The 24965-nt window shown below is 34.6% G+C and overlaps 1 protein-coding gene across 6 annotated transcripts; it reads left to right on the plus strand.

Moving 5' to 3' along the window:
* Window positions 1–496: 496 nt before the first annotated feature.
* On the plus strand, window positions 497–24529 carry LOC129924808 (uncharacterized). 6 transcript variants are annotated; one of them, XM_056022011.1, is made up of 10 exons: window positions 497–726; window positions 11320–11731; window positions 15557–15706; window positions 16751–17106; window positions 17686–17877; window positions 18543–18606; window positions 19233–19514; window positions 20090–20199; window positions 21440–21536; window positions 23839–24521. In XM_056022011.1, the coding sequence occupies exons 7-10, from the start codon at window positions 19490–19492 to the stop codon at window positions 24273–24275; spliced, it is 669 nt and encodes a 222-aa protein (XP_055877986.1). In that variant the 5' UTR covers window positions 497–726; window positions 11320–11731; window positions 15557–15706; window positions 16751–17106; window positions 17686–17877; window positions 18543–18606; window positions 19233–19489; the 3' UTR covers window positions 24276–24521. The 6 variants fall into 6 exon arrangements, with proteins under 6 accessions (XP_055877986.1, XP_055877987.1, XP_055877988.1 ...); XM_056022012.1 differs by having other exon boundaries at window positions 16953–17106; XM_056022013.1 differs by lacking the exon at window positions 18543–18606.
* Window positions 24530–24965: the final 436 nt, after the last annotated feature.

A 24965-nucleotide genomic window follows, 5' to 3' on the forward strand; every position in this document is an offset into this window, starting at 1 on the left:
ACAAATAAATGAATGCATATTATGATTTGAATAAATATATCTATATATTAAATTATATAAATATTTCTCATTGGATAGCTTGGATATAATACAGGTACAAAAAAAAATACACTGTCTCACATTTATACATATTTATATACAATTTAACTACTACAATTATGAATGTACACAAATTATTTTTTTTAACACACATTATTTCAAATATTCTAGGTAAACCAGCCTATGTATTAGCTGATATGTTTAAAATTCATCCCACAACTGCATCTAAGACAGGGGTGGGCAAATTACGTCCCGGGGGCTGGATGTGGCCCAGCGGAATGTTTTATGCAGCCTGCTGACACCTACAGCAGACATGCCTATAGTCCCGCATTATGCGGAAACGGCCCGCAGAATCATCAAAAAAGCTCACATGTTCCGCCGTTCCGCATTCACGATTTTTTGTTCCGCCAAGCCTGAATTCCGACACTAAAAAAAAATTGCCATTTTATCATTATTTATTAATAGTGCGAATTGAAAATACTGAGTGCAAAATAAAATATATATAGGTCTGTGTTTATTGTTTACATTTCATCTACTTCCGGACCCGGTGTGTCCTAAATTTACGAAGAAATGGTTGAAGACTAGATCTAGATGAGATCTACATCTAGTTCTAGACATAGATCTCTAGATCTACTGATCTAGTAGTCTAGGTCTAGATATTAGAATTAGATCTATTCTTAGAATCTAGTAAGTGCTAATTAGCCAAATATTCCATTCAAATCCCTTTTTTTCACGACAATGGCTCTACTACAGTACTCTACTATAACTAGCTATCTATTATCTATCATCATCTCTAGACCTAGACAATCTAGGAATCTAGTCTTAGTGAACTTAGTCCTAGATCTAGATAGGTCTAGGTCACTAGACTTCTACATCTAGAATCTAGACTAGATTTAGATTAGAATGAATATATTTCAATAGATCTAGATCTAATCTAGTCTAGATTGTTTTTTAGATTTTAGATGATTTGATAGATTATCATACTTTCATAGATCAAATAGATCTGACTATTCTAATTCCAACACTAACTCATTGAACTGGTTTCTAAGTAATCTAAGAAACTTTCAAAAGGATTTAAAAAAAAAACGTTATTAAAGATCTAGACCTAAATTAATTAATTAACTTGACTTAGACTTAGACACAGTAAGTCTAAGGCCTAAATAAGGCTATTACTAGTATTAGATCTAGATCTACTTTTCTTATTACATAGTCTAAATTAGTTTCTAGATCTAGAAGTAGGGCTAGCACTAGATAACTAGATCTAGAAGTAGACTCTAGATCTATCTAGAAATAGACTTAGAAGGTGATAGATCTCTAGATTCTAGATTTCTATGTATCATTATGTAAATTTAGTTCTTAATAAGTCTATTATAGACTATAGATTTAGACATAAATATTTAGATCTCTAATATAATTATTATAATCTGTGTTCTTAGACATAGAGGACTTATTAGATATAGATTATAGATCTAGACTAGTACTAGTAGACTCTTAAATTATTTTAGATCTAGAACTATATACAAGATCTAGTGTGACTAGAGTAGAGCCCTAGAATTAGAAAAGGATAGATAATCAAGTAGATCTAGAATAATCTAGACTAGATTTCACTAGATCTAGTCAATAGATTTAGACCTAGTAGTAACAAATAAAAATTGTTTGTTTTTTTAGTTTTTGTTCTTTAGGAGGGTTTTTGGGCCAAAGTCTTGTTCGAGTCTCTTGATTTAGAATGCACCATTGAAGGACATGGTCAGCATTCTCTGGTGATGGGCAAGTTTCTCTAGTCCCGACATTTAACTTCCAGAACATATATTGTCTCATTCAGTGAACAAGCCTTTTCCTTTGTGGAAACTAAACAAGTATTACTACTGGTCGATTTTGACTGACTGTAATTTGACAGCAGTTACAAGGATAGAAACTAGTAAGCTAGTTCCACAGTTCCGGAACATCATGCACGAGTGTAAAAAGTAAAATACTGCACATTAAGTACAACTGTATATTTGTCAGGATATTTTAATGTAAAATGACAACAGCAATTTGAAAAAAAAAATCGTAAAATTGGTTTAAATAATTGCTAATTCTTGTTGTAATTTCTTAACGTGAAGTGTGGGGAAAAAAAAGAAACATGAATATAATACAGTGTAAATATGAATTAAAAGACATTCTACACAGTTAGCTTAGAGTGTCTCTATAAGTTGTATATAAATATGCGGCCCGCCATTCCCAATTTTTAAAATAATGCGGCCCTCGATACAAAAAGGTTGCCCACCCCTGATCTAAGATATTCATGTACTGTTTTGGATGTTATGTATGTCGACATATCCGATTTGATTTTCTGGCCCAATAAGGAGAGTCTCAGGCCCAAAAAATTTATTTGTACTTATGACAGGAAGATGACAGTAATAAATGACTGTTTTGAAATTTTCATTGAGAGACCTAGCAGCGTTAAAGCACAGGCACAAACCTATTCTTCCTATTAGCACAACACAGTAAAATATCTGATTGGAACTCATTACTTTCAATAAATGAATTAAAAATATTTATACTAAGCCTTATAGTTTCTTTGGATTTAATAGCCTTTAAATTTTTATTTTTAGAAGTGATGTTGTTCACAAGAGAATCAAATGTAACTTTTTGTTTTTTAATGAGGTGATATCAATCTCAGAAACCTTAGTTGGCAAAACCTTTTTAAGCTCTGATGGATTTATCCAGTAAGATAACAAGCCTGTAACTGTCTTACTGTCTTTGAGCCTGGTGTTGGCTTCCAGCATAAATAAAGTGTCTGCCACATTTCTTCTTCTTCTTCATCGTTCTCATTGTTATGTTGGAGTGTTCATATGACTAGACCAGTACATGAGATGAACTGCCCAGTGGTTTCCAAATCAGGGAGCTCTCCATATAGTTTTCTTTCTATTGGGGTGATTTGGGGCCAATGTCTTATGCAGGCCTCTTGGTAGAGTCGGCATTTTCTGGTGATACTCCACATGGGCAGATTTCACTGGTTCCAATTTTGAGCTTCCGGAACATGTGTTGTCGCATTCTGTTGTGTCCGGTCCTGAGTCGAAAGATTAGACGTTGGTCTTGTCGGGATAGCTTATAGTAAGCGTCATCTTTCTTGTGATTTGGATGGGAGTTCGTCCATTTCTCATTTATTTTATCTACAATTAATTTCTTCATTTCTTCTGGATAGAGTGCAGAGTTTATTTGTGAGTTTGTTCTCCCACTCTTGGCGAGTGTGTCAGCCTTCTCATTTCCTGCTAGTTGTATGTGAGCTGGTATCCATTGGATAACAGTTTTTTTGCTGTTGTTGTTGAGCTTTGTAAGTGCTGTTCTGAGGTTTTTAATATGAGGGGAATCAAACTTTTGCAAGCTTTGGAGGGTTGTTTTCACGTCTGTTAGAAAGACAATCTGACTGTGAGGGGAACTTGGATGATTTGCTAACATGGTAGCAGCTAGTGCTAGTGCTTCCCTTTCTGCTCTGTGACTGTCAGAGAACTCTCCAGTTGCAATGGATTTTTCTAGTTTTCCTCCATCTGGCCATTCGATAAGTATTCCAGCTCCTCCATTTGTGGTGGCTTTATGGGATGAGCCATCCGTGTAAACTCTGATCCACTGATTGCTATGTAGAAAACAGTTCACTATTTCCTTGAGCTCTGTTGGTCTGTAATCAGATTTTCTTTTTATGTTTTCAATATGGTCCCTTGTAGTAGGAAGAGGGCTTTCGTCCCAGGGTAGAGATTCATTATAGTGTATTGAGGATTCCAGAGTAATTTTTTCAAGTTGGTGTTTCTTTTTTAGGTTTAGAGATTCCTGTATGAAATTGGTCCTTTTGAGACGTTTTTTTGTGCCAGTTTTGTGGATTTTTGTTCTGAGTGGGTGCCTCTCCAAGGTTTCCAATTTAGTGAATTGGGAAAGGATTTTTATTTCTCTTCTTTCATCCAGAGAGATCAGGGCAGCGGTTTCCTCCATAGCTCTTATGGGTGTTGTTTTTATTGCTCCTGTCATTATCCTTTGACCAATATTTTGAACCTTGTCTATTTTTCTTAGGTTGGTTTGGGCTGCTGAGCCCCATGCTGTGGCACCATACAGGTCTTACATAACTGGTATAGGTCTTTTTTAGGATGTTGTGATTAGCTCCCCAATCTGTGCCAGCTAATTTTTTCAAGAGGGATAGTCTCTGGATGCCTTTACTCTGTGTTTTATCTATTTGGTTTTTCCAGGTTAGTCTCGGGTCATAGGTGACTCCAAGATAAGTAGGGCTGTCATTTTTTTCTAAAGCTTCCAAATCTAATGTTAATTTTATTGTTTGTTGTTTTGTTGACAGTGAGAATATGGTATATGTGGTCTTTTTTGTGTTGATGGACATGCCCCAGTCTTTGGACCAATTATTGAGTTTATCAAGAGCATCTTGTAATCGAAATTTCGATGTTCCTACATATTCTTCTGTGCTAATTATGGCAAGGTCATCTGCATACATGCTGCTTTTAACTTTTCTAGGTAGATCGTTTATGAATATTAGGAAAAGTGTTGGGGATAGGACTCCTCCTTGGGGGACGCCATTTTTTATACCCACTGTGCGGCTTCTTTGTCCTTGCATGCAAACTAAGGCTTTTCTATTATTTAGGTATTCCTTTATCTAGTTGTACATTCTTTGGGATATGTGATGCTGGATTAGCTTGAGCAAGAGACCTTGTTCTCAGACTTTGTCAAATGCTTTTTCTAAGTCAACCCACACAATTGTTGTTGGTTTCTTTTCTCGAAAGCCGTCTTCTATTACTTGTGTGATGAAGGCAATTTGATTTTCTGTTGATCTGCCTTTTCTAAAGCCAGCCTGGGCTTCAGTGAGTAGGTTATTTGACTCAAGGATCCATGTCTGCCACATGAGTGCAGGACTCACCAAGTCCAACTATACAAGAACAGTGGGCTGATAGAATAATACCATCTTCTTCTTATATAATACAGACGTTACTTCAAAAAAGAAGATGATTACGTCCTACGCGTCATGCATTTAGTCATGCATATTAACCAATGACTTAAATTCTGCCAAGTCCCTGGTTTTCCTGGCTAGCTCAGGTAACCCATTCCATGCTCTAATAGTACTAGGGAAGAAGGAGTATTTGTACAAATTTGTCCTAGCATATGGGACGAGGAATGTGCCTTTATCTTTGTGTCTTTCAGAGTATTTTATTAAATTTTGTATTTGAAGATTATGGTTCAGTGTTTTATGTATGATTGCTACTTTACTTTTGTCCTGAAGGCTTTCTAAATTTAGTGATTTTACTAAAGGTGTTACTCTAGTCAAATGTGAATATTCGTTTGTTATGAATCTCACTGCTCTATTTTGTGTCTGTTCCAGTTTCTTAATGTTTTCTTGAGTTGAGGGGTCCCAAACGGAGGATGCATATTCTATTATTGGCCTAACCAAGGTTAAATAACATTTTAGTTTTATGTTCTTATTTGATTTATAGAAATTTCTTTTAATAAATCCTAATGCTATGTTTGATTTTTTTGTAGTTTCATCAATATGTGGATTCCATGATAGTTTTTCATTTATTATAACACCTAGGTATTTTGCGTTTTTAGTCTGTGTTACTGGTTTGCCATGAATAAGATAAGGGGAATTAATTTGTTTTAGTTTTTTTGTTACTCTTAACAACTGACATTTTTCTGGGTGGAAAGACATGCTCCAATTTGATTCCCATTTCTGTAATTCATCTAATTCTCTTTGTAAAATATCTGTGTCTTGTGTTGTTTTTATTGTTCTATATATTATGCAATCGTCTGCAAATAATCTGACTTTTGTTCCTGAAGTAATGCAATTTGGTAAATCATTTATGTAAATTAAAAATAGTATTGGACCCAAGACTGTTCCTTGAGGTACACCTGAGTTTACTGTTATCGGTGTTGATTTAGTTGATGGTCTATTTTGTTGCTGAGTATATATATGTTAATGGTGCATGCGAGTCCATATGACACAACAACAGAATGAATCAAGAATATACTTAATAACGCAGGCTGATAACTTCAACAATTTAATAAACAATAAAAAGGGCACAGTCCTCTATCGTCGCTAGCCTAGCGTCGTCCTCTTAGGCGTCTTGTCCGTTATTCTTCTTGTTCGCAATCCTACTCTGTTCTTACTCGTCACATTACTTAGGAAAAACCAGATTCACATCAACTTCTACGCATCTTGTGTCATTACATATTTCCTCCCCCCTTTATCAAAAAAAAAAAATTTTGTCAATTTTTTTTTCAGTCTAAAACACTATCCCTACTGTCATGTCTGTACAATATACATGGCCAAAATTTTTGGGGAAAGACAAAACAAACATATATCTTGATCTTGATGGACATCATCATGTTTCCCATCTTCATCAGTTCCTGGTGTCCATGTTTGTATGTCACAAAGTTCACACTGTAGTTGAATGTTGACACCAAGAAAACAATATGTACAATCATCACTCCTGTCATTGACGATAAAATAGTATAGTCCAGTGTAATATTTTCACCAACCAATAGTACTAAGTCCATCAAGACATGTATACAGTCCCCATACGACGATGCCTTTGTCGATTCCACAGACATAAAACAGAGTTTTTCAGAATAAATACACATGTATATAGTCCACATACGAAGATGCCTTTGCTGACTCCATAGGCATAAAACAGAGTTGTTCAGAGTAAATACTGTTATTGGCTATATGTACATGGTTGATCGCCTCACATCACACCAAACCTTTCCTGTCAGACAAAATGTAATATTTGTGTCAAAACAGCTTTCCAAATTATTCTACCTAACTTTTTTGTTGGGTACCAATAAGTATATTTTCTCTCCACTTACCATTTCCAAACTGACCTAGCCTTTTACTAATGAATGATAATGATTATATAAAAAAAATAATGACTGTAGATGATCATACTTACTTTAATTTACACCTTTGACTTTAATTATTGGAAATTTTTTTTTTATAATTATCTCCCTTGATTTAATAAAATTCCCAATTTATATTTTACTGAGTTATCTTCCTTTAAAGGAAATAAAATATAGTATTCATATATAAACAACTTATTCATACCCATTGACTAGAACATATACATATATATACATGCATAAACAAATCAAAATGAATAATCATTATTTACACCAGTTTATCTCACTGTAACTCTTGACAACATGTCAGCTACAATATTAATTTCTCCCCTAATAGCCTCTAATTGAAAATTATATTCTTGTAAAATTAGAAACCACCTGTATAATCTACCATTTTTAATACTTTTTTCTTGCATAAACTTTAGAGGCCTTTGATCAGATAACAATATGAATTTGTTTCCCAGTAAATAGCTTTCCAACTTAGTTACAACCCAAACAACAGCTAAAGCCTCCTTCTCTATGACACTGTATCTCTTCTCAGTATCAGATAATTTCCTACTTACATAAATTATTGGGTGTAATTTATCATACTGTTGCATACGTGGCTTACCTTATCTACTTAAGATAAAATTACTAATATATAATAAGAATAATGTAAAATAAACGTAATAAGACACAAAAAAATAAATCTATTCTAATGAGATGAGACTTTTTAGAGGAAGTATACACTGAAAGAGACAAATAAAGATGACTTGACTTCTAAAAAAAATAAAATGTACGTGGATACGAACAAAACAAGACAATCTAAACAATCATCGAGACTTTATTAAATGGAGCAGGTCCACTTTCTAATGTGTCCTATAATGACGCCCTTATCAGGCAACCTGCTCTTAACAAAGATCTACTGTCCCTAATAGACTTAATTTAATAAATATAATGGAGAGAAAAAATAAACTTATCTTTAGTTAGATCCCCTTTGTTCAGTCCACGGAGCTACAACGGTCAGTTCCACACAAGTTCCCCACTGTCTTAGTCTTAGGTAAGGCAAGGTGTGCTCCCACAAAGGCTATTCGACAGGCAGTACTGAGTTAGGCCAATCTCTCCTGGTGCTGCCACGGTATGGTACGGTTCTCAGATAAAGTCCTCTAGTCAGGTTCCAAGGTTCCGGTTCCACTTGATGATCTGTTGGTATGGTGCTGACTTCTGTCTTTAGGTCAGGAACATAAGTCAATACTGAGACAAGCTGGTGGTGCTGTCTCAAGAGAGGTAAAAAAAATGACAAAGTCCAACTCTCTCTTTTGATGAATATAAATTAGTCAACTTTACAAGTTGAATAGATGGTCATGCAGTGTGGTAGTAGGGTATACCATCACTCGTGTGTAGATTAGATTCCAAGCTTAGCAACACTACAACAGTCAATAGCTTGAAAAACTAACCTGACAAGGTGACTCCAACGGTCAGCTTGTAAATACTAGATATGTAGACTCAGGTGACTTTCCGTACTCACAATAAACAGATAAACCTGACAAAATGAGGTATCTTCACTCTTGAGGTATATAGGTAGAGGTATACTGACGACGGACTGCCCTAGATCACTTCAACGGACAAAATAGTTCTAGATTCAGACACAATAGATAAAAATAGTCAATATAGATCTATATATAGATCCAGGTTCAATCTAAAAATATCCAACCTGGCTGACAAAGCTAGACGCTGGTAACGGTTTCGAATTTTCTCTAATAGAAAGTCTAGATCCACTGGAACAAAGATGCCAAAATCCAGCTGCAGTCCAGATAATTAGCACAGACGTAGGGTAGATCTAGTAGAAATAAACGAATGTTAATCCAGTACTTCTCCAGTGTACTTCGCCAAGTGTAGAATTGTAGATAGATATATCCAGAACATGAAGTTAACTAGATTGTAGATCAAAATGACGCCCTGGCCGTCGGGGTCGCCACATCTGTTGATGGTCTATTTTGTTGATGAGTATATATATGTTAATGGTGCATGCGAGTCCATATGACACAGCAACAGAATGAATCAAGAATATACTTAATAACGCAGGCTAATAACTTCAACAATTTAATAAACAATAAAAAGGGCACAGTCCTCTGTCGTCGCTAGCCTAGCGTCGTCCTCTTAGGTGTCTTGTCCGTTATTCTTCTTGTTCGTAATCCTACTCTGTTCTTACTCGTCACATTACTATCGAAAAACCCGATTCACATCAACTTCTATGCATCTTGTGTCATTACAATTTAGAGCCATTTATTATTACAGTTTGTTCTCTCCCTATCAGAAAATCTTTAATCCACTGATGCAGTGGACCATTAATGCCGAAATATTTTAATTTTTTAAGCAAACTATGGTGGTGAACTTTGTCAAAAGCCTTAGAAAAATCTAGTAAGATAGCATCTATTTGTTCACTATTATCTTGACTTATTACTATCCAGGGCTGCAGTACATGCTAACCACTGAGAGTGAAGACCTATTAAAAAGAAAAAAAAATTATTTAAAATACCTGTACATATCAAGACATTGGTCTCATATACATGTAAATACCTTTGAATATCAAGATATTAACTATAATATAACAATATTTATTACTTACCTTTGCTAGTGGTTTAAAAGCCATAACATCTTGAACCCAACCATCTAGGAACTGGTTGTAAGCTGCTAAACTCTTGTAAGCCTGTAGACATTTTCAAAAGTAAAAATAGCAATAACATTTTAATAATAGATGTAGAACTCTTGTAATATAAAGAATTGGTTGGACTTCGAAGCATCCTAAAAATATAGAAATTCAAAACCCTAGTTTACACCAAAAATTCAATTGAGACTAGTGAAGTGCTTCAGCCGCAACAGCCAAAAGGTTTGGGCTATGGTGTAATTAGCTTCAAATCTTAAAGAGCATTTGAAAGTTGTAAAAGAAACACAGATCTAGGACCATTAGATTTATCAACAAGTTACTAGTCTTGATGAGCCTAGTCCTAAAATAAACTTTAAAAAGTCTTCAGCCCTAGACTTAGATCTAAACTGGATAGTAAAGTTTTCTTTGGTTTAGATGCTAGATCTGATCTATATAATACTAGTATTTAATAATAAGTAACTATTATCTGTAACTATAGTCCAATGAGATTGGACCATAGCGCTCTGAGCATACTATAACTATAAGCATGAAAGTAGTGCTACATAAAAGCTAAATTTATTTATCTTATCAAGTGACCTAGAAGTGAAGACTAGATCTAGCTATATCTATTGGATAAAAATTAAGTTTCATATGCTTAAAATATGCAGCAACAGAGAGATGTAGATTTTAGATGTATCTAGATTTTCTAGATCTATTCTATAGAGTCTAGATGAGATCTAGAATGATCTACTAAGCCTAAGCATTATGTAGGCTAGACTCTAGATCTAGTCACACTCTAATCTGAGACATCATCCAGATTTTGTATATAATATATCTATGATCTATGTAGCCATAGATCTACATCTAGAATACTAGACCTTGAAGGCTTGAGTAGAGAGTAGATCTCTATCACAATCTATGTAGGCCTACATTATATGTTACAACAATGTTGATCTAGCTCTAGACCAGTGTTTCTCAAACTTTTTTGTCTGCCGGCACAGTAAACAAACTACAAAAATTTCGCGGCACACCACAAAGAGCAACAGATGTTTTATAATAAAAAGAAAAATAGATTTTGCCTGTTTTTCAGTATTATGTTTAATGTGAATGTTGTGCCTGTTTTTGAGAGCAAATGTGATCTAATCGAGGCTCCAAAGTCGACAAACAAATTCGCATTTCATCGTCTTTTGTAAGAAGTCTCTCTCTTTTCTTAGATTTGATTTCAGTCAGTGCTGAAAATCCAAACTCACAAAACCATAAAGATGTAAATGGAAGAATTATTTTGATTGCTTTTAAATTGATTACAGGATATAACTTGTTGATTGAAATCCAAACTTTCTCTGCAAACTTGACTTAAGAATTGCATCGTTTTTTAAATCATTGAGCTGCTCTTCTTCTTTAGTTGTAAAATTTGTAGCTTCATTGTTTCCAAATGGAGAGCTGACCCGTTTATATTCATTACTTCAAACTGTTGAGAAGTAATGCTGCAATGCTGACTGCAGGTGTTTCAAAGTGTCCAGAATTTCGGGGGTGATTTCTTTATTTGAAGCACATTCATTGTAAGTACGAAAGCAGTCCTTTCGTGATTTTACTTTGCCACAAAGACAATCAATTTTAACCAAATGATTTTAGTTTTGAGGATGCAATGATGATGGTTTCCGATGGTCCTTGAAGACTTCAATTCAATGAATTTAATTTGTCAAATAAATCAGAGAGAAATGTCACCTTAACCCACCAAATCTCGTCATGAATAGAAAATCCAAAGTCTTTTTTTTTTTTTTTTTCAGCCTCCAAGAATGAAATCAGCTCAGCCTTGAGTTGGACGACATGCTTTAACACTTTTCCCCTGGAGAGCCAACAAACGTTGGTGTGATACAGGAGACATTAGTAGTCTGAATCCATTGCTTCACAAAGCTCTGAGGAAAGTCAGAATGCAAGCGGTCGAGATTTGAGGAAGTTTACAACTTCAATCACTTGATCCAGAACAGACATCAAATATTTGAAGGCAAGAGCTTCTCTGTGGATCATGCAGTGAACAACTAATACATTTGGATTTTCTTGACGCACAAGAGTGAAGAATCCCTTTCTATTTCCCTGCATGGAAGGACAGCCATCGGTGCAAACGCTGACACAGTTTGTCTCCACTGTACTTTGAATAGCAAAATGTTTTCGTTCACCACTTAAAAATCTTCGTAGTTGGTAAGTCTTTTTAAAATAAGAATTTGTTGACACATTTTTCATCCTTTATGAACTGAATAAAAGTTTTTGAAGTATTCCTTCGGTTGCGCTTTTACAGCTGGATGTTTTGTTTCCAAGTGTCTCTTCAATTTGCTTGGAACAAGCGCCTCATTCAACAGAGCTGAATTGCAGATCAGACAGAATGACAATGGAGAATCTTCAGGTCCTGAAGATTTGAAACCATATCCGATGTAATCCTCTTTGTACCTTTGTTTGGTTCCATGCTTTTCATTGAACGCTTTCGCAGTTTCATTCTTACCAACGTATTTCTCCATGGATAACAATGACTAAGGCTTAGTAATAATTTGTTATTATTAGCATACACCTACAAAATTTACATGAAACACATCGCTTATTATAATCGTTACCAATTCAAGAACTGCTGAGCGTCTGCTAAGGCGGCCTACATTTGAGTCATTATAATAATATATGTATAGTGGACAACTCCATAACCTGAAGAGCTAACACCCCTTTCCGTCATAATGTAGCGATCCACTACTATTACTGGTTGTTGCAAGTTGGGATGTCGTCCCAAGGTAAAATAAAAATTTAATAGTACGCAAACCTGTGTAACGCTGCACGTGTGGCATTCTGAAAACTCCTCGGCACACCTGCAAATCTTCGGCGGCACACAGTTTGAGAAACACTGCTCTCGACAATAATAAATATTGACTATTCAATCTGATTCTACATTTATGTCAAACAATATTATGAATATAGTAGTCTAGATATGCTAACTTAAATAGTTAGAATATAGATCTAGAATCTAGTCTAGATTAGTTATTAGTAGATCTAGATCTAATCTAGGTCTAACAATAAAATTTATTCGGAATACCTTGAACTCATCCTTTGTGATTGTGTAAGCACTTTCAGTAGAACAAGATTATAAGTGAAGAGATCTGGATAAGCACGCTGGACTGTCGTTCGGACTTATCGATGGTCAGGGGTTCAAACCCTGCCCGCTCCCATCCCCCGCCGTCCTGCGGGAGGTTTGGACTAGGAAGTAATTATCTTCAACTTTGAAGGAACATCCGAAATAAGTAAAACATTTTACAAAACATGTATTTTTTTAAATTTTTTTTTTAATATTTAAAAAAAAAAACACAAGGAGGGCAGCAAATCATTTTCTTTATTATGCTGGCTTGCTTTCAAAGTGTAAGAATTAGTATTTGTTTCTGACTATATCTTTCTTTGCTCGACTTATCCATGGTAAGTGCCTAAAAGCTTGTGTTGACTGTGCATAGAAACCAGATTTTTACCAACAATATGTGTGCCGTGCCCTGATCACATGACTATGTCTACCAACCTAAAGGTACCTGGTGTGATGGGGAAGGTAAAGGCGGCTGGTTGTTGTGCTGGCAATCTCATTAACCATGGGCCACAGAAACAGATGACCTTTACATCCTCAGCCCCCTAGATTGTAAGGTCTGAAAGGGGAACTTTACTTAGATTTACTTTAGTGGGAAAAAAAAAAGTTTCTTCTTCCCTTTTTTATTCATTAAACACTGTTTTCTTTTCACTCAAAGAACTTGTAGGACTACTTTTAGCCTAATCAATTTGATGGAGGCGTGGTGGCTGAGTGGTAAAGCTCTTGACTTTCATACTGGGGGTCCCGGCTATGAATCCTAGTGAAGACTGGGCACCTCTGAGTCCACCCAGCTCTAATGCCCAATCCATGGTTCAACAAATTTAAAGATCTTACATGGCAGTATGAATAAAATGACAGTCTATAAAGTCAACTAAAAAAAAGTGAAATTGTACAAGATATAAAATGGAAATATTAATTTGGAGCAAGTCACAACATTTTAAAATAGAAATGTACCAGCTACAACTCGCTAGATGCAGCGGATACCAAATCACAAAATTTTGAAATAGAAATGTACCAGCTACAACACACTAGATGAAGTGGATACCAAATCACATCAGTGTAACTGGCAACTCAGATGTAGACTTCTTGGACAACCAGGGAAGGCTAACACCAACCACCTAGCAGGCTGTGAGCTTCCATAAGCAAATTACATTTTGAAAAAGAAATTTACCAGCTACATCACTATAGAACACAGTGCTACATCATATGATTCAGCAGTCAATTCTACAGAAAATAGACAAAGTAAAAAAGTAAAACAAAAACTAAACTCCAAACAATTAAAACAACAACCTTCAAAGCAATGGAAGAGATCATTTTTTCCCTGGTTTCTCTGGACAAAATAAGAGAAATAATAATCCTTACTCAGTTTACTAAAATGGAAACCTAAGAGAGCTACCCACTCAAAACTTAAACCCACAAGTCTGGCACTCAAAACTAACTGAAAAGACCATTTCATACAAGAATCTCAAACAAAGAAACACCACTTATAAAATATAATTTATGAATCAGTTAAACAGTGCAATGACTCTCTTCCCTGGGACCTAAGCTCTCTTTTTGCTATGAGACAGTATTGAAAACATAACCAAACCAAACCAAACAGAAAGATCTCAAGAAAATGGTGAATATTTTTCTACAAATCTAATAAACCAATAACTAGTGGGTCAATTATACAGATGGATCATCTTAAGAATCCACCAGTAACAGAGGAGCTGTCTTATTCAATAAATGGCTCAATTGAGAAAGATTAGAAAATTTAATTGCCACTGGCGATCTCTCAGATGCACTTTCTAATGAATAAACATTTCTTTCTAATGTTTAAAAAAATCTGATGCCTCCTCTATCAAAAAAGTCAGGACAGCTCTTATAAATCTCAACAATAATAGCAAGAAAACTGTTCTTCAATGGGTCCCAGCACACTTTCAAATAGAGGAGAAGAAAAATCTGACACTGCCAAAATGGAAGAATAACTAAGCAGTCTTAAATTCCATGGGAGGTGCAGTGGCTAAGTGGTAAAGCACTTGGCTACTGAACCAGGGTGCATGGTTTGAATCCTGCTGAAGACTGGGGTTTTTAATTTTGGGATCTTTGGGCACCTCTTGAATCCACCCAGCTCTAATGGGTACCTGACATTAGTTAGGGAAAAGTAAAGGTGGTTGGACACATGACACCCTGGTTAACCATAGGCCACAGGAACAGATGACCTTTACATCATCTGCCCTATAGACCACAAGGTCTGAAAGTGGTACTTTACTTTTTCTTTTCTTAAATTCCACTATATCTGGAAGAGAAAAAGAAAAAAAAGATTAGTATTAACCAAAACCAAAACAGTTGTCACTCAAACATCAGGATTAAGGATGCATGTTACATTCTATCAGGACACAGTCAATGAATTATTTTTCACCTTTGAACAGGGCACAACATAATGAGGCAACACTTATTCTGGATGTTGAAACTAGTGAAAAGAACATGTGGCCTTGTTTTATCATGAGGCCCATTCAAAATACTGGCCCCCAACAGTCCTTTAGAATAAAGATTGTATGCAAAGCTGCCTGATCTGAAAAGAATGGAGTTCATCTTCAATAAATATATATTATTATTATTATTAACCCTACAATTTATAATGAGAACACAGAGAAAAAAAAACACAAACAGTATGTAATATTTAAGTTACACTTTTGTCACACAGTCTCATATTTGTTTATATTGACTTTAATATTCACATTTATTCAAATAAAATAGCTGTATATTTTATACATTTATCCTTAAAATGTGGTGCAGTATTGGTCACTAGTTCAAATGTTTGATGTGTTTAAGGCTATATAAGGTTATAACTATTCCTTTGGCTCACATTGAATTAAAATCATACATTGTAATAATTTGTGTGTCTACATCCTCTTATTGTTTATTTGTGTTTTCAGGTGGCGATTTTATTGTTTACCATGAAGTTGTCTACTTTTCAAATTTTACTGACCAAGTTTTGTACAGTGACTGATCCATCTGCAGTTTCCGAACCAGTAACTGATATCTCAAAAAAATATTGCTATACTGATGGTGTCTGGTCACCTCAGGTAATCTTTCTCTTTTTCTTTTAATATGTAAAGAATATTATCTGTATGTATTTTTTTATTTAGAAATGGATACTGTTTGTTTAAGGTGGATACTGTTTATCTAGGGTGGATACTGTTTGTCTAAGGTTGATATGTTTGACCATGGTGGATAAAACAGAGCATGATCTTTGCAGAAGTTGTAGAACATTTTTCCACCATAGAATCCATACATTGAAATGAAAATGTTCAGATTTTATCCATGATCACCTGTCTGAAGATTAGGAACTAGATATAGGTCTTGAAGTATTACACTTAATGATCTATTTAAACAAATAAAAAGAACTCTACTGTTTAACCACAAATATTAATAAAATTTGGAAAGACCTTCACATAATCCTTGTTAATTTTTTATTACCTTTTCAATATGTTTAATTTGTTGATTTTTTCATGAAAAATGTGTAGTTTTGGGTACTGGATAGACAACACTTATACCCACATTCTCATTATAAAATAATTAGTTTCTACTTTTGGACATTATGACAAATAATATAATCCGTTGGCTTTGTGGAGGTATCAAAATGCTCTATAAAAAGGAACTTGATTCAAGAAACACAAGGAAGGGAAAAGAGAAATCTATTGTACATAAGTAAGAAGTAATGGGATGCACAGTGGATATTAATTTTTAAAAAAGTATTACAAAAAGTAAAGTTTACCTTTCAGACCTTGCGATCTATGGAGCAAATGATGTCAAGGGAATGTTTCTATGGCCAGTGGTTAATGAGCAGGTCGTCATGTGTCCAGCACAATGACTAACCACCTTAATTTTCCCCACCTAAAGTCAGTTACCCATTAGAGTGGGTGACTGAGGGGCACCCTAAAAATTCAAAATCCCAATCTTCATTGAGGTTCAAACCCTGGACCCCATGTTTTCCTATGAGGTACACAAATCATTTAGCCGACAAAAAAAATCAAAATATTGATATAGAAGCGAAATGAAAAATGACTGAGCTTTTGGCCCATGACTTTGAAATGCTAATATCTATGTATACTTCTTTATGTTGGCAGATGATCAACATGATTTGTTCATTGAAAGACACTTGAAGGTGTAAGTTGTAAAAGGTTTTGAAAGACTTGCCAAAGCAAGGCATTCTTGACAGGGATAAACATTGGGAGCAGCTCTAGCTGACTCAGCTCAGAGGATGACATCACAGTTAATTGACATCTTTCTGTTAACAATGCATGGATTATCTTATCTTCTTCATTCTAGGGGAATTATGCATTAAGTGAAGACATCTTGCTGTAGAAGAGAAGAAAAATTCAGATATTCCACATGATTTACAATATGGCTTTGATTGTCTTATGTTAATGGCTGGTAAAGAACTGAAACATGTAGGCTGGAGAATCACTTGATAGAAATCAAGGTAGGACTGCACTTTGCACAGAGTAAAGTTGAAGCATGTAGTTACCAAGTGTAAAATAATATTCAAGTTGCTATTAGCTAAACTAGTGAAACCTGTAATTTAACATACATTAACATTCTTTTCTTATTTGAAGTCTACTGTTAAATTTCATCAATTATAACCCTAGCCCTATCAAGTAATTTACAGGTCATGTTTCTGTCTGCCAAGCTATTTACTTCTCATAGTTCTATGTATTCTGCCATAAATTTCTATGAATGAATTCAGCCTTGAGTGGTATATTTTTGTCTGTATTTGCAAATACATATTTGTGTTGCTTTTTGTTGCTGGGGCTGCGCAGCCATGGGAAATACTGCACTCCTCACTAATCTTTGGACTCCAAGACAAGCCTTATACATGATCATTGTTAACCTCACTATCAGTTCATTATTTAGAATTTTCTTTAAAAAAAAAGCATAAAAAAAAGTTCCCCTTTCAGACCTTATTGTCTATAATAATATAATATTAATAATACATGCTTTGTCCAATACAAGAAAAAATAAATATTAATTGTTTTTTATATTTTTTTTTATTTACTGTCAGATGTTTAGTCACTTTGGGAGCAGTGATCTTGAGATTTCGATGCTAGATACTCTCAGATTTGAAAGCCGGTATCTTGGATATTTTCTTAGCTCCTCTAGATCAAGATGGCAAAGAACTTTATAAGGATAGGTCTCCCATCCATCACACAACATTCAAGCACCAATGGGTTTCTTTCAAGGAGTTGAAGATAAGGTTTGAATCAGATTTATCTTTTTACTACCTCTGGCATTTTTTTTATTCGTCTCATGCTAAAAAGTGATATTTTTTTTTTGCAAATTAGAGGACAGAAGGTAATATCAACACTGGCACTGGTGTAGATGAGAGTAGCTGGCAACTGATGCTTTCTGATAGAGACAATTAAGCTCTCAAGAAGGCAGTGGAACACACATTTAAGGCCAAAGTAAAACCTGTTTTGAAAGACAGGTGAAAATTCAAAAGAAAACTATTGGATCCTTGAAGGACAACAGCTTTGTCTGCATCAGATGATGAAAAATATGCATGGAAAAAGAGGGTTTGCATAATATTGATGTGTAAAAACAAATGTCACAGATAACAATCTCAGCTCTGCATGGCCTATACAAATGTCTTCCACACATTAGGCTGATTGTTGACAAAGGGCAAAAGATTAGCAGCAAAATCTCAAGTGTGATAATTGAAAAATAGAGTTAGACTTGACTCAAAACATTTTGAAAGGACTTGTAATGACAATATCAATGCAATTTCTGATTAAAACAGAAGGAAAGGCTGGATGAAGACTTGGAGAAAAGTTCATTTTCTAAATAACTTTTTTATGTAAATTTCATTGACTTTCTAGAATTTGAGTTCAATCTATTTAACTGTGTTTATTTTGTGCATAGGTAGTTCCCCTTCAAAGCTGAGATGAGGAAGTTAAAGCAAAAGGACTGCAATGTTTGTTTCTAGGTAATGTTTTATAGACATAACATTTACCATCCTTTTTATTTATGAAAGTAAAAAAGTTTTTTTCTTTTCTGGAGAGGGGGGGGGGGGGGGTTTGTGTAAACTGTTTGTGGTAAAAAAAAATAAATAAAGTTGCCCTTTCCGATCTTGTTGTCTATAGGTCAGATGATGTAAAGGTTATCTGATTCTGTGGCCTACGGCTAACGAGGGTGTCATGTGGCCAACAAAATGACAAACCACTTTACTTTTTCCCTAACTAATGTCAGGTACCCAATAGAGCTGGGTCTTTACCAGGATTTGAGCCATGGACCCTGGTTCAGAAGCTAAGCGCCTTACTACTCAGCCACCGCACCTCCCTGTTTGTGGTAATCAGGGTTTGAGTTTTGAGTTTAGGCACATGGGCACAATTTAGGCCATGTCGTTCCCAGGCTATTTGATCTTGATAGGCTATAAATATAAGTGTCAAATATTTTTAAATGTGTATAAGATGCATGTCCAGATAAAGGTGCTACAACTGACCAAATTAAAAAAAAATTCATATGTAAAGATAAACTAAATCATGACTAGTGATGTGCCTTTAGAACTGTTTCATGGGAGATAAACATCTAAAATAATTTTTTTTTCTGCAGGACCAGACACAAGAGAATTCGACAACATATGTATCAGAAGATCAAAATGAGAAACTGAAATCTGCCCATTTGGAGTGTCACCAGAGAATGCTGACCATCTCCTCCAAAACTGCTCTCTTTACCAAGAGGCTGTACATGACACTGGCCCCAAAACACCCCAATAGAAAGAAAACTATATGGAGAGTTCCCTGATTTGGAAACCACTGCGAAAATAATCTCATATACTGGTCCAGTCATCTGAATGCTCCAATAAAAAAATGAGAAGGAAGAAGAAAGAAGATTGTATGTACCATTTTTGTTTGTTTGAGGATGGGGAGAAAAGTGTTCTTAGAATTCAAACACCAAAAGTATGTGTCTTTATGAATTCAATGTAATTGATACTAGGCTTTTTGGGCTGAAAATAAAATGCAGGAAATTTTATTGGAAGTGCAGAAAAAAAAATGTTTTTAGCCAAAATAAACAATGTATAGCCTGAGAACAAATCAGGTGGAAGAACCAAGGGTAATGCTAGTATATTATAGAAGTAGTATCTTTTTTTATGCTTGCAACTTCATTGATGCATAAGTGTCACAAACTGCTTGTTAATGTGATATGAAACATAATTTATTTTTTTTTGGTACAGATATAATCACTCTAAAAAAATTATTTCTAAGATAGATAACTGTCTCTAGTAACCTGCTAGTGGACCATGATGAACCTTTTTCTATCTTGCTTTGTATGATATAAACTTTCCTAGTTTTTATTTTAAATTGTCATTCTAGTTGTGTCAGTTATGCTTATAGGCTGTTAGACAAAAATAGTGAAAACAAGAGTACATAACATTTTCTAAAGAAATTTTAAATATTTTGCATTTTTAGGGAAGCAACATGGCTATCAAAAAGCAGAGACGATACAAACCTCATTAGATGGAGAGTTTTATTTTGTTGGTAAAGTCCTTGGTTTTGAGCCAGCAGAGAAACATAGAAAGGTAATTTGTCAACATTTCAGATTTATCACTAAGAGAAAAGCAGAAAAGCTTTGATGGGCAGCATCTCTGTTGACCCAGTGATCCATCCAACTTATGGAACAAGTGATGGTGAAGATGTTCATTACAGTGCTTATGTCTGGCAACACTGAATGACTTACATTTTTAGTTCATGCTTTTAAAAATTTGGTCATAAAAGCTGAATTGAAGCCTTCATCTCTGGCTAGTAGTCATGCTGTTTATTATTGCTTGTATTATTATTGCTTTTGATTAGCATAACTTCCATGCTCCTATAGCAAGCACAGTGCATTCTGGGTCAATATCTTTTGTTGACATGTGAAGTGGGGGGAGGAGGATATCTGTGAGTCTTTCCTTTAGGCTCTCATCAAGCGCAACTCTGCATCAAATCAAAAATACCTTGTCTACAATGTGATTTCAATTGAAGCTCTCATCAGATACATACTCAAGCAGTTTATAGCTTAGCATTTATAAATTATCGAATGTGTAATGTTTATATGTATGATTTTTTTTTATGATTTAAAGAAAGAAACTTAAGGATTTTAATTTTTATTCTTTTTGAAATATGTAAGGAATGTTAGAATATTGTTGGCAACATTGTTGGTGTAAAAATGTATTTTCACTTGGTAGCCAAGAATGCTTATAACTGATATATATAATTAATAATAACAATTAATAATAATAATTAACAATAATTTAAGACACAAAATGTCCAAAGCCACACAATTTTATTTAAAATGTCTGATATTTATGTTGCCAACTTTTACCTACATTTCAATTGCTTTATTGTTTCAAAGTTATAGACATTTGAACCTCAGCATTAGGGTCAAAAGGTCAATGCCCCACGAATATTTTTTTTAGATTTATCAATGGGCTATGAACATAAACTGTATTAATTGGAAGCATTAGCTTTCTAAAAAGTAAAATAAAGTCTATTGGCAGATGATGAAAAGGTCTGTTTCTGTAGCCCATGGTTAACAAGGTTGTCATGTCACCAGCACAATGACCAACCGCCTTTCCTTTTCCCTAACTTATATTAGGTACCCATTAGAGCTGGGTTGACTCCGAGGTACGCTAAAGATCCCGAAATTAAAATACCTGTTTTCAGAAGATTAAATGTTTAGTTTCTCTTTATGTTACTACAACTTTTTATTTGTTATAACTTTTTTTTTTTATTGAATATTAACATTTCATGAATTATTACATGACACTTATCATTTTGCAGGGCCGTACACATATATGTAAAATACATGCTAGATCTATGAGTGTAGAGAAAGATATTCGTTATGAGCTGCTGGCTAGATTATGCCCAAACAGTACAGGTATGTATTCACATTATTATGTTTATATTTATGGGGTAATGAACAATGTTAAAAGAGTGTGATGTTTAGCTGTTTTGGATAAAATCTCTTGGCTCCCTATCAATGGGGCTTGAGCTCAAATCTTAATTGAGCTTAGTTGTGTTTGCTGAGCCTCTAAATGCAGTACAGAAACCTTTTTACTCCAAGTTTCCACTATAAGAGATTAGACCATGAGCAAGTTATAAGCATGAAAGATGCGCTCTATAAAAAAATAATTAGAAAAATAAAGGAATAACTTGTAGTGAATGGAAAGAGCAAGGATATTTATTTGGTAAAAAATTAAATGACTCCAGATTAATACATTAAAATCCTAAATAAGAACCCTTAAAATGCAAAGTGGCGAAACTTTATTGAAAGCTTATAATCAGCCACTACATAAAACATTCACTAACCCTAACCATATGACAATCAATGACTACAAAACATTTATGGCTGCCTTTTAGCCTTTTAAGCCAACAATCAGTTGCCTGATTGCAACTTGCTTAGAACATAAGACTCCATAAAGTTATTAGAGCTATTGAAACTATTTTACCAAGCTGGGTTCAAAGAAGTACTCAAATTTAATGTTGAGATATTACAGTGAGACTTTCCTAATCCTATTTGATGTTGAGATGAGACTTTGCTAGTCATATTTGGTGTTGAGACATTACATTGAGATTTTCCTAGTCATACTTTGATGTTTAGACTTGACTACTTTCTCTTTCTTCCATTCAAGTTTATACTTTCACTCTGCAATCTAATACTTGATACTATTTCTATTATTGACAAATTCATGTATGATAGCAATTACTTCATTTTAATGTACATTAGCTTTAAAAACTGTGTATTCATCATAATGTAGTTACCACAATGAGAGAATTAAATTTGTAAACAATAACTGTTTACAAATTTAATTCTCTCACAAACTATGTTCTTTCCTCTCAACAAACACTCTTAATGTTAATGTCTTCTCATCTACTCTTGATAATGGTATACAGAAGTAAACCTAGATTTCCATTTGAATCAACTTACATTAAAAGAGAAATTCTTCTTCTTCTTCTTCGTTCTCATTGTTATGTTGGAGTGTTCATATGACTAGTTCCAATTTTGAGCTTGCGTTATATGTGTTGTCGCATTCTGTTGTGTCCAGTCCTGAGTCAAAAGACGTTGGTCTTGTCGGGATAGCTTATAGTAAGCGTCATCTTTCTTGTGATTTGGATGAGAGCTCGTCCATTTCTCATTTATTTTATGTACAATTAATTTCTTCATTTCTTCTGGATAGAGTGCAGAGTTTATTTGTGAGTTGGTTCTCCCACTCTTGGCGAGTGTGTCAGCCTTCTCATTTTCTTCTAGTTGTATATGAGCTGGTATCCATTGATAACAGTTTTTTTGCTGTTGTTGTTGAGCTTTGTAAGTGCTGTTCTGAGGTGTTTAATATAAGAGGAATCAGAGTTTTGCAACCTTTGGAGGGTTGTTTTCGCATCGGTTAGAAAGACAATCTGACTTTGTGGGGAACTTTGATGATTTGCTAGCATGGTAGCAGCTAGTGCTAGTGCTTCCCTTTCTGCTCGGTGACAGTCCGAGAGCTCTCCAGTTGCAATGGATTTTTCTAGTTTTCCTCCATCTGGCCATTTGATAAGTATTCCAGCTCCTCCATTTGTGGTGGCTTTATGGGATGAGCCATCCGTGTAAAATCTGATCCACTGATTGCTAGGGTAATTGGTATGTAGAAAACAGTTCACTATTTCCTTGAGCTCTGTTAACAGATTTTCTTTTTATGTTTTCAATATGGTCCCTTATAGTAGGAAGAGGGCTTTCGTCCCAGGGTGGAGATTCATTATAGTTTATTGAGGATTCCAGAGTAATTTTTTCAAGTTGGTGTTTCTTTTTTAGGCTTAGAGATTCCTGTATGAAATTGGTCCTTTTGAGATGGTTTTTGTGCCAGTTTTGTGCAGCGGTTTTCTCCATAGCTCTTATGGGTGTTGTTTTCATTGCTCCTGTCATTATCCTTAGACCAATATTTTGAACCTTGTCTATTTTTCTTAGGTTGGTTTGGGCTGCTGACCCCCCCCCATGCCGTGGTTATAAGAGAAATAAATCTGAATAGTATTTATTTAGAATCTTGTCATACTGATTATTTTGATAGTGACTCCATATTGTCTGTGTTTTTATGCTTTTTTTCTAAGTTTTGAATTAATCATTTGTTTGTTAATGCATTGGTTAAAAAACAAGAGGTCTATTGTTGTTTTTTTATTTTTACTTTTTTATTTGCTTTTATCAATAGGAGTGGAAATTCGTAGTGTTGGCACAGAAGCTGGAATGTTTGCTATCAGGGTTCATAGGAAGATGGCTACAGAGAAAGATTTTCTGGAAGCAGTAAATAAAGTCATCAAAGCCTACGCCAAATCTAGTGCAACTCCTTGCTACATGACTTACAATGAAATCAATTGTAGCTTGATAGAAATGTCTACTAGAGAATCAGTACAGAACTTGTGTTTACTCACTGATCTGACTTTAAACTTAAGTGAATCATTGTTTGTATTCATGATGTTTTATTTTAACTTATTAAATCATGGTATCTTTCTTATTAAATATGTTGTCAGTGTGGTTTTTACTTTTGTCAGTAATTTGTTCCATCTGGATGTTCCTTTGCAATTTAAGATTATTGCATCCCAAACCTCCTGCAGGATAGCTGGGAATGAGTATGGGCATTTCATCTAGTAGGGTAGCTAATAGAATCTGAACATGAATGAACTAGATCAGTGTGCTTGATACTCAGGGCATTAAAAAGCAATGCATGAACAGTACCCAGATGTGGCTTAATATCAATTGATAAAGACACTAGAAAGCATTATGAAAATAATTCTTCAAAAATCAAGTGTACAGAAATAATTTTTTGGGTAAATAGGTTGGCATGTCTTGAGCTTATTTAAAACATAAAAATATATTTTTAAAAATTTAGACAATTAGGTTCCAAACCAAATTGTTGTCATTCAAGTTTGTAAAATTAGGCTTCTAATTACTATTACTATTACAATATAAGTACTTGCTTAAATCAATAAGATTTGAGCATTTCTTGTGTAACTGTTAACAGTTAGTTGAAAATAAGATTTGAGCATTTCTTGTGTAACAGTTAACAGTTAGTTGAAAATGTAATAATGCTGAAAAACGTGCTGCAAATAGTAACAGAGGATCTAGACATTTAAATATTTATGCTAAATAAATTTTAACTTTGGGATGCTGTGGGTGAGAGGTTAAGTGCTTGTCTTCCAAAATGAGGGGATCTAAGGGTTCAAATGTTGCTGAAGAATGGGATATTTGATTCTTAAGATGCCTGAGCCCCTCCTGCCCAAAGCTTACTGGTTAAGGCGCCAGTTACTCGCCTTTGCCCCTTCTCCTGTTAGTGAGAAC

The sequence above is a fragment of the Biomphalaria glabrata genome, chromosome 2 (genome assembly GCF_947242115.1).
Source record: "Biomphalaria glabrata chromosome 2, xgBioGlab47.1, whole genome shotgun sequence".
Classification (NCBI taxonomy): Eukaryota; Metazoa; Mollusca; class Gastropoda; family Planorbidae; genus Biomphalaria; species Biomphalaria glabrata.